Source organism: Mastomys coucha, unplaced genomic scaffold (genome assembly GCF_008632895.1).
Source record: "Mastomys coucha isolate ucsf_1 unplaced genomic scaffold, UCSF_Mcou_1 pScaffold12, whole genome shotgun sequence".
Classification (NCBI taxonomy): Eukaryota; Metazoa; Chordata; class Mammalia; order Rodentia; family Muridae; genus Mastomys; species Mastomys coucha.
In genome coordinates this window covers 74,241,187-74,252,252 of record NW_022196894.1, presented here as the reverse complement: position 1 = coordinate 74,252,252, position 11,066 = coordinate 74,241,187, and the positions used below count along the sequence as shown (strand labels likewise).

General features: G+C 35.9%; 1 protein-coding gene across 4 annotated transcripts in view; it reads right to left on the bottom strand.

Moving 5' to 3' along the window:
• The window catches only part of Usp25 (ubiquitin specific peptidase 25), a 107,532-nt gene that overhangs the window by 55,593 nt on the left and 40,873 nt on the right, over positions 1–11,066 (bottom strand). For all 4 annotated transcript variants that reach the window (XM_031364277.1, XM_031364278.1, XM_031364280.1 and 1 more), the window contains 2 exons: positions 6,044–6,130; positions 1,750–1,887 (listed from right to left, as the gene is read on the bottom strand). In XM_031364277.1, coding sequence (XP_031220137.1) covers positions 1,750–1,887; positions 6,044–6,130 — 225 coding nt within the window. The remainder of the gene's footprint in view (positions 1–1,749; positions 1,888–6,043; positions 6,131–11,066) is intronic.

The window sequence follows — 11,066 nt, the reverse complement described above, 5'->3', positions numbered from 1 at the left end:
AAGAAGCAACAATCATACAACTATTCCGCACACCCAAAGGCAAGGCATTCACTACAGCATTCGCAAGCACAGGGCGGCAAAGTCCAAGCCATGCTCTTGAGGACCTTCCCTCTCAGGGAAGAGCCCCACATCTGCTCCACCTTTAAGTGGTAGCATGCAAAAAGATCGGTGGCATCTGTAGAAAGTAGGAAAAAAGGAAATGCAGAAAGCAAACAGAAGAAAACCTGTCAGAGAATGGAAGTGAGCTTGTGCAAAATTAATTTGTACAAAGAGCAGCTACTAGAAAGGATTGCCATCCATTCACAAAAAGAAGACTAGAGAAATAAGTTAGAAATGGGTAAATGAAGACAAGCGATCTGGAAGCAGAACTAGTGTTCTAAAACTGGCTGTTTGGGAATCAGGGGATACTAGTCTAGTTCTTTTAGCTTTGTTAGTATTGCTGCAGTGAGAAGGAATAAGTTTGTCTCCTAACAATGTGTTTGGAAAACACAAAGCACTGGGCTGTTTGAGGAAAGATTTTAAGAGGAAACACCACAATAAAAAATGCTCTATGTCGACCGGAGGTGGTGGCGCACGCCTTTAATCCCAGCGCACGCCTTTAATCCCAGCACACGGGAGGCAGTGGCAGGCGGATTTCTGAGTTCGATGCCAGCCTGGTCTACAGAGTGAGTTCCAGGATAGCCAGGGCTACACTGAGAAACCCTGTCTCAAAAAACCATAAAAAAAAAAAGAAAAAGAAAAAAAAAATGCTGTATCTACATATATTTTCTATACAAGGTAAAAAATTTAGAAACAAAAAGGAAATCGGTAATAAGGAAATACATTTTTCATGAATCCTGCTCTAAACTTCCATTTCATGAACCCAAGTAGCATAAAGCTCACTCGGCCCAGGCAGGGCAGAGTCCCACTACCCCCAGGCAAGGGCTCGGGAGCCTTCCATGTGTACCCATTGGAGCAATTGAGTGCTGTCTTTTCAATATTTATTATTTTCTACAACCATGTGTATTCCTGCTTGTGTTCTTGGTCTCTCCAACTTTTCAATTAGCAATGCTGGTTTATAGACACAATTTGCTTTTAGAAGAAATCATCTTAAACATTGTTTATACAAAGTGTTAATTAAAAGGGGACTATGATATTACCATTAAAAGCAAGAATAACTAAGGCAGTATTTTTAAAAATAATTCTTTTATAGGTAATTAAAAAAATGCCTCTCTGTTAGCCAAATCAGGGTCAAGGAAATAATATACAATATATTGGCATTTAGATTATCACAAGTCTGTTTAAATTGCTACTTATGGGGCTAAAGAGACGACTCAAAAGTTGAGTTCTAACTACTCTTGCAGAAGACCCGGATTCAGTTCCCAACACCTATACAGTGGCTCTAAACCATCTGAACCGACCCAGGACATCCAATATCCTCCTTTATCTTCCAGACACACCAGGGACACACAATAGCAACACAAACTCCCATCACATAAAATTTTAACTAATTTTTAATTATATGAATATTCTTTATTTTGTTCATTGGTTTTCCTCATCATTCTACAAATTACCCATGCACTTATCTTATTACCTCCAATTTGTTCACTCTTTGTTTAATTTAGATTTTTTTCCAAATAATAAAATAATGATTCAATGGTTTCAAGTTAAAGTTTAGTAATGCCATCCTAACTCAACAGATACCCTTGGAAAAGAGGAGGAAGACTTCTAAGGTGAGTGAAGTCAGTCAGTGAAGGGACAGGAGGCTACCTGCTGTGAGTCATTTGATTTGAAGGCATCCTTCAGAATCTCTACTGCTCTGGATGGATCAACATATTTCCTCTTGGTACCAACAAGAAGTGCAAACAGGTACCTCAGTTCCCGCATGAAAGGCAAATTCCGATGCTCCTGCAGAGAGAAGAAGAAAAAGAAGAAAAGCAACACAATAAAATCAGCAAACTCTTCACTGACCAACAGACCCTTCAACAGGAACCAGAAAGCAAAGGGCATCTATTAGGACGACTCTGGCAGTCTATCACATTAAATTTAGGACGACTCTGGCAGTCTATCGCATTAAAAAAATGTATCAGCGACAAGACTCAAAGGAGTTAAGAGCTACGACAGAGGACCTCAAGCTTGCCTCACAGTTTCTGCATAAATGTCACATATTCATAGCAAATTATATCACTACACAGCCAAGAATGTCCACCTCATTTAGGTCTGTTCATTATAATCTTCCATTCATCAGGGTGCAGCTGCCTCTGACAAGGGAACAAGAAGAGTCAATGTTCAGTGAGAGCTCAGCACACCAGGCACTCTCTGAGCACTGTACTCGAGGAATGCCACTGAAACAAAGGATCCAGCTTGTGCAGGAGCTCCCTAGACCCTCCAGGGCAGCAAAGCCTCCAAACTCCATCTCCTGGAACTAGTGCTGTGAATAAGGACCACCAACCACCACTTATCATACAATGACCTTGATTACTGAACTAATCAAGGCTCTGTCTAATCCTTACTTAATGTCCAATACAATGTTAAACACCAATACTCATTTATATATACTACTTTATACTTATTAATAAAATTATTTTATACATTTGTTTTGGAAATTGTAAGATTTAGTGTAAACTGATTTTAATTACTGCAATTTTTCTATTTTAACACTTAGTAAGTATAATGTTAGCAAAAGCATTAGTCAGATCAAGCCAGAACTTGAAATCTTAATTTTATTCTCATTAAGATTCACACTTCTCAATGATTTCAATATATCTTCACTTTTTTGCCATGCAAAGCAGGTACAATTCTAACTGGTTGATTATACCAAACCTGGGGAAAAAAAGCTTTCAGTCAGTATTTATTTTAAAGCAAAACAAAAAAGAAACCATTCTTGAGATGATTTTTGTAATGCTTCAGGGCAGAAATTCAGTTCTCATAATAGTCTTTGCAACATCAATTTTAGCATAAATCTTAAAATACTATTAGATATGGGAAGGTTTTTAGTTTGCATACTTGGTATTTCTTTTACAATATCAACATAGATAATTTTATATAACTGATGTTCAGAGTAATAAAACCTACACAGAAACTATTGTTCTCTCAATGCCCTACAAGGGGAGTCCTGGGAAACTGTACACACCACTGAAGCATTCTCACTGAAGCTAATCACTAACTCTGAAATAAAATTTCTGAGCCATAAAGAACTCCAAATAACACTTACTTAAATATAGTATGCTCCATCAGCAATAATACAATAAAACATAATAATAAGGCAAAACTTGTACATGGAAGCCAGTTCCCTGTATGACTTTTTTTCTCCTGTATGACTTTTAACTCTTTCAACACTGCACTATGTAAGTTAACTATTAAAAGTATAAAAACTATAAAAATTTAATCTACATAATAATTTCCCCAAATGCCCTGTTTCCTCACATCTTTCTCCATAATCATTCTGCCCATAATAAATGAAGGCACCCTTATACAGTATAAGGATGTAAGTGACTTTCTTATCAAAAGACATCCTGCCAAGATTATTTAGAAAGTAAATTATTCTGATACATTTGTCTCTGCCCAAACATGCAGCAAGAAAAATCTGACTATCAAAGGCATATCATTACACAATAAAACAGAGCAACTGCTCTATTTGACTAAATTATGAAAAACTAAGCACCCATAAAAACGTCACCACTGTTTTCATTTCCTTTTGTAAACAGGTTTGTATTGTGCATGAGCTGCAGCACAAGCCTATGGTATTGCACTGTACTTTAGATACAACAATTTTATCCAGATGCTGTTCAGCTGCTCCTTAAAATGCTGTGAAAATTCTTGTGAAGACACACATTTTCATTGTTTTATAAAAATTTTGGGGGCCTTGGAATATTGTCAACTCAAAGAATTTCTGTATGTGGGGCACAACGATCCATCAGTTTTCAGGTATCAAGTATCCTATGCATGAAACTTATAAACAGTTCAAGTAACAGTATACAATTCTATACTAACCTTTATCTAAAATACGAACTGACTTTTAATTCATCTTACCTCTTATTTAAAATGTATACACAGTTTGTAGGAAGCTTTATTTTCTTTTTCTTAATTAAAATATTTTTTTATTTTTATTAGATATTTTCTTTATTTACATCTCAAATGATATCTCCTCCCCCAGTAAAATATACACAAAGTTTGTGAGAAGCTTTATTTTCTTAAAAAGATCATTTTGCCAGTGCATGCAAATGACATCTCTCTAATAAGATTAAACCAATCCCAGGTATATTCTGTATTTTAACAAGTTGGTCTTTAAGTTCAATGTAATATCAGCATGTCATGAGTTCAATACAAATTCACTATTTAAGAAAAATGGCTGTTACATGGAAACCTTTAAAACAAAAAATATCTTTCATTATCTCAAATTAAGTTAACAAAAATCTATGACTGACAATTCATCATAACTATGACACTGGTTTTCTGCATAAGCGTCTTTCAGGGAATGAAACGGTAACTCTCCTTCCTCTGCAAGCAATGGACTTCTCTAGGATGGGCTCCTTTGCTCTCCTGAGAGTGCGCTCGTGGCCTTAGGATACGCTCATTACATGCTGTTCCTTCAGAGTGTTTTTAGTACACTCCTCTAGCATGTGCTCAGTCCCCCAAAAGACCTCACAAGTAGCTCTGATATAGGAACACTGAGAATGACTAGGTTTTAAATAAACTTACACAATGGACTTAATTTTCTTCAAACTGTGAAAAACAAAAGAGTGGAGTTCCATATAATAGAAAAATGAAAGAAATAAAAGGCAAACACAACACACAAACACATACACACACACACACTCACACTTCTACAGTTGCAAGTAATTCTAACTAATGGCATATAAATTATGCACCTCTTCTACTGGGACTTGAGAAGGGAGAATGGATGGTACTAACGTGATACTGACAGGCAGCAGTCCAAAACTTCCCTTCGAAGCTGTTACACTTGAAGAGCTTTGCTTCATTTCTCTAGCACTATGGAGTTGACAAATCGTCCTGATTCCCCTTTAAAAGGTAGTTGTTCTTTAGCCTGACCCGACCCAGAAATTACAGCTTAAAAGTTGGCTTAATTTCAGGCTTTCTTTCCTCTGGTGTGCATTCTAAATATTTCATGTATTTGCAGAAAAAAAATGGTTTTAAAAATTAAACACTAAAAGGAAAATGTAACTAAATAATTTATCACTGTAACAATGGGTCACACAAAGTTCAGTACATCATTGAAACCTAAAACTTCATCTCCTTTGTCTCTACAGCCATGTCTTTAAGGCCACTGGCTCTTTACTGAAGCGTGTTTGATACCTGCACCAAACTAAATCAACCCCTACACAAAGCTTTTACTCATTAATCAGGAAAGTATACATACAAATCAGTACAATTTTCATTAAATTTAAATATGTAAAATTATAAAATTAAAACTTTCTTTTAAAAATAGCTGTAATATTATCTAATAGACAATTTTAAGTGCTTTGCATGTTTACTGTTTAATCTGCTCAGCACCTCTATTACTGTTACTGTCTAGAGTACAGAGAAGGAAATTCCAGAAAGAAGTGTCACTTGCTTTAGTGCCATAGCTAAAACCCAAGCAATCAGACCCTGGAGTCTGCTCTCTTACATCCACCTCAACTGCCCAACACTAATTTCCAACACAGGAGGGATATGTTTGCCCTGGCAAAGAGCATCCAACCCAGCTTTAAAGGATTGTTCAGGATGATCAGGTGAAAAGAAATGCTGATGCTGATGAGAGTACTGAGGAATCGGTTAAGGAAAGACCTAAGTCTGAGCAAGTCATCTATGAATGTATTCTCATTTGACAGCCTGGAAGGGCAGGGTCCTAATATGAGCACAGGGAACTGCTATGCTACTGTGACACGCACAAGAAACTTCACATTTATGATATAGAAAAGGGCATAGGAAGTTACTGTAATAGAGAGAAATGGCATCACATTAAAATTTGAACAGTTTCAGATTTAATAAAGATCTTCCAAAATACTTAGAAAAGAACATAAGGACCATAATACTTGGCTTTTAAAATCTTTTATAATTTTACCTTTTGGTTTCGAGGTAAATCTTGAGCATTTGATGGAGGCTTGTAATTCAGAACTAATCTTCTAAATTCCAAAAGATTGAATAATGACTGAAAAAGAACAATTTAAGATAACTAAGAGAGAATTCTATTAATGGAATTGTGAATATCACTGTTATCTAGGCTTGTTCTTGACAATTCTACTACTTATATAAAAATCTCTTGCAATTAGCACAAGAATGTCTTCTTCATGAGAAAGTCTTTTTATGTATTCTAAAATAATATTCTCATTTAAAAAATAATTTTGGATGGGGGTTTCAAGGAATTGATCCCAAAGCCTTTTGCATGCAAGGGAACCACTATGCTCCATTTAGTTCTAACATATTGCTGATGCTAAGTAACATTTATTTATCTATGTGCAAAATACAAAATTATACAAGGACAACTTTTTAAAATCATACAATGTTTTACTTATTGAAAACTGTTTATGCTACTATGACATTAACATGAAATTTTCTTGAAATAAACTGAATAAAATCCAGTGGAGAGAATTGTACATGTTCTACTTCAGGTTATGTCCCTAAAAAAATTGAGTATAGATCAACTTATTCATCAGATGCTCCATGACAAAGACACAGAATGTTGCATATTTTCTTGATAGTCAAGAAAGCACAGCCTAGAAGACAAATACATAACTCCAAAAATAGAATAATGCAAAAGTACTTAATAGGACAAACACATTAAAGGCCTCTGGCACGGGTTTTTGTTGGTGTTTTAGCTGCTGGCAATTGAACCAGGGCCGTGGACTTTCTCTACCACTAAGTTCCGTCAGTAACCACAGAAGTGTTTACTAGCAGGTACTTCGTAATCCACACCATCATCATAATAGCTGTTCAATATGAAAAATTACAATAGTACGTACTAGAATATATACTTAATAAACATGAATTCATCAGGACATCTCAAGATTCTCCTTAGGCATACTTTATATCCATAGAGGTAAGCTACAAGTTTACAGGGTATGTGTACTTCTGAGTCACATTTGATATAGTATATAATCTGACACAAGCTGCAACAATGTACTAACTTTTACACAACATAAATTGGATTACTTTATAGAGCATGAAATTAGCATCAGAAATCAATGATTACAAATATTTTTTAAGTATTTTAGTAAACCTGGCTCACCACTTGTCTAAAAAACACATAAACAAAAAGAAAAGAAAAGAAAACAACAACAAAAACAAAACAAATTTAAAACCAGGAGCTGGGCAATAGAAGATCTGGAAAGGTAAAGATAAATGGCTAAAAGCACTTTCCACCAGACGCTCTAGGACAGGAGACTGCATCTGTGAGGACATGCAAGCTCCCTCCTCTTTTCTTTGTTCCTTGTTTTTCTTGCTTGTGGAGGGTTGTACTGCGTAGCCCTGGCTGGTCTGATATGGGCTGCATTTGAATTCAGAGAGATCCACATGCTTCTGCCCCCTAGGTGCTGAGATAAAGCCCTATGCAACTGGTGCCCAGGCAAGTTGTGTTGTTTTTGTGTGTGGTTTTTGCTGTTTTGTTGCTGCTCTGTTTTGCTTTGGTTTTGATTTTTTTTCTTGGTATAAGCCTGGCTGTCCTGGAACACTGTCATCTTAATTATAGATGAGAGTGGGCTTGAACTCAAAGGTCTGCCTGCCTCTCCCTCCTGAGGACTAGAATGAAGGCTGGGAGCCACCATCCCCCAGCTTTCAGTGAAGATTTTCAATTACATCTTATGAGCACATAAAATAATTCATTTTCTAATCTTATTTTTATTCCTTTGAAAAGAGATCTTGCATGCCACTCAGGATGGGCTCTAACTACTAAACTCTAATGATTCGTCTGAGTGTGCCATTTGAAAAGAAGGGACCCTAGGAGCACAACACTGTGCTTATCTCATTTACTCATACATTTAATAAATACTTATGAAATACACATGGCTTGACACATGCTAGAAGACAAAGAAGAAAGGGCACCTCATCTTACATGAGGTGGGTCACCATGCAATTGCCATTTAAATGGGTGACAGGAGGAGCATGAATCAGAGAGGAAAGAAAAAGAGCCTCACTCAGGTCAGAGCCTAAGCAGAAAGGAAGAAGTTCAAAGCCAGAGTTTAAACAAATAAAAAAGTTTGAGTGCAGGAGCAAGAGTAAAGCAATGAAACAGCGAAGGGAATTATGGGAAAACAGGGCTTTCAAGTGTGTAAAAGATCAAAGGAGAAATGAGCAAGCACCACAGACTCTCCACAACACAGTGGAAGACTGTGGTGGCCAGCAGAGACTCATGGAACAGTTCAAGACTACAGAGATTCGAAATGATGGCACGTTCTGTCTAAGGGGGACAAGATGGTGGCCTTGAGAAATAGAGTAGAGGAAGAATGCTTGAGACATGAATTGTACAAATGGAATACAGGTTAAGGTGGAGGTAATGAATCACTTGTGCGGAACTGAGAGGACACTGCCGAAGAACGAGAATCCCACTGCCATGCTTTGAACTCCTTTGGAGTAGGTATAAAAGAAACTGCTTTTTCTCCATTTTATAAATATTTACGAAGGAAGGACATGTAGCTGGCCAGTTCATTTTCCTAGCATGTTAAAGGGCCTGTCCCCTGAGAAGCAGCGGCTGCTGTGTGCTGATCTGCAGAAGGGACACCATATTCACCTTCATCTTGTCTCACATAACTCTGCAAGCTGAGTGAGCTCTGACTCTGAGATGTTGGCAACTGAAACTCTGCTGAGCATTTAAGTGGACTGGAAGGAATTCCCATTGACTTTGTAAATTTCAAACGAGCTTTGAATGCTAGGAGGCAATTTTAACTGAAAAGTTACGTTTATAAGGAAGTAGTCACATCTCAGCTCACACCTGAGAATTAAGCAATGTCAGAAAAAAAATTAAAGATTTAAAATTCTAAACAGCAAAATAATGGTAAACACTGAAGATACAGATAAAAACAGAACTTTAAGTGACCTTGTGACATTTGCTACCTACACAGATTTCCAGTGAGAAAATTTGTTTTTCCTAAAAGTCACTTTTATTAGGTTGTGACAACTAAACCTTCTAAAGGTGGAAAATTATCGGTATGCAGAATTTAGGCTTCTGCTAGAGAAATCAAATGTTCTTCACTAGCTAAATTTGCTATCATGGGTGTAATCACTACTAGACTCAAATAAAAAAATAAAACTAGTAAAATTACTAGTTTCTACTAGGCAAAAATAAGTCACACACACACACACACACACAATGTCATCTAGTGAACTTAGGGACGGTGGATGGTTTGTCTTTCACATTAAACTGAAACAGGAAAGGAATAAAAAGATGGAGTTTCCTTGTCTCTGTTAACTTAATACTTCAAATGGGAATTCCTGTGAATATTGTCGAAGTGAACAGCATTTATTGAGCTAACAAATGCTGCTTGTAGGACTTCCTCTTCTTGACCATCTCGATGAAAAACACCTGACCATGGAGAAGCATTAGTGAGCACAGTGCTGTGTAGAAGGCAAGCCAGAACTTTCAGGAACACTCAGCTCACAGCTGTACATCTGTTCTTTATATGCCACTGCTATACCAGAGAAGAGAAACCACCTAGAAAAACTATCCTAAACAACTTGTAATATTTACAGGACTCCAAATATCACATAAATGTTAACTATTGCTTTGGACACACGTGAATGAAAAATTCAGAATGAAGCCTACTATAAAATAATTGCTACATATTCATAGATATCCAGATATTTCTTAAACTGTTATTAGAAAAGCAAGTAATGAGGCATTTTCCTTATCAGTGTCTATTATGACATAATGAGAATGAGGCATAAGTCCAGAAAACCAAAGGAAATTTACTTAAATTGCACATGTGTCACAAGCACATGGGGTGGGGCGTGAAACCTATACTACACTTTGTAGGAAAACAATGTTAAAATCAGGATGAGTCACCTAGCAATGACAGACAATAAGCTAGCAGAAAATGAACATTGTGAAATACTCCTGACACTGTATGCAAGCTGAAGTAATCATAAAAAACAGACTCAGGAAGCTACCAAACAGTCTTTCTGAGCATATAAACAAATGGCACATATGCCTAATGATTTTTAAGTTCTTATGAGGGATAGTAAAGAAAAATAGATATTTTAACTCTCCTATGAAACTAAACAAAATATTTAGAGAATATTTATTTAAATTTGAAATTAGATTATCATACCAACAGAGAATGAAAGAATTATGGCAATCATCATTATATAAAAAGCTAAAAATCAGAGAACTCACTAAATATATTACAAAAAAAAATATTCCTTGTTGAGAAAATAATGAGTATGTGTATTTACAAACATCTTCCATTTTGGAGAAAGCTAACAAAACATACCGCAAGAATTTTCTAAGGTAAAAATAAAATGTGTTAATCTTGATTTATCAATATTTATTCCTTTTAGCATTCTCACATATGTACTGTGAAATATTTGCACATCAACACCAGCCTCAAGCAAACTGTCTCTTTAAACAATCAATTTGTAATTATGTAAACATGTAGTTGTGTAAAAATATGACCATTTTTCTTATATATAAATAAGTCTGATCTGAATCACAAAAAGTTAACTCTAATTTCCTACCTTGGTATTAATTATTCTCTATACTTTCAGAGAAATACCCACAAAATTATCTTCTTTCTACCTTTTCGGGAATCAATAAAACTGCACCAATTCCTAACAGCAAGAAACCAAGAGAAATTAATCTTATATAACTGGAAGGAAATAACTTATTTCTATTGAAAGCATCATGGCAGGTATTGTGCTATGCACCTCAAGACTGAGACGAGCCTGGCTATATGTGAAGTTCTTGTTTGAAAATTAAATTTAAAAAAAAAAAAAGAACTTTTTTTAAAACAATGAAATTTTTATTTAGCCAGATGTGATCCCTCATACCTATAATCCCAGTACTCAAAAGCTGAGGTAGCAGGTCATAAGTTCTAGGCTAGTCTGGGCTATATAACAAGACCAAGTCTAAAACAAAGAACAGGAAATAACAACAA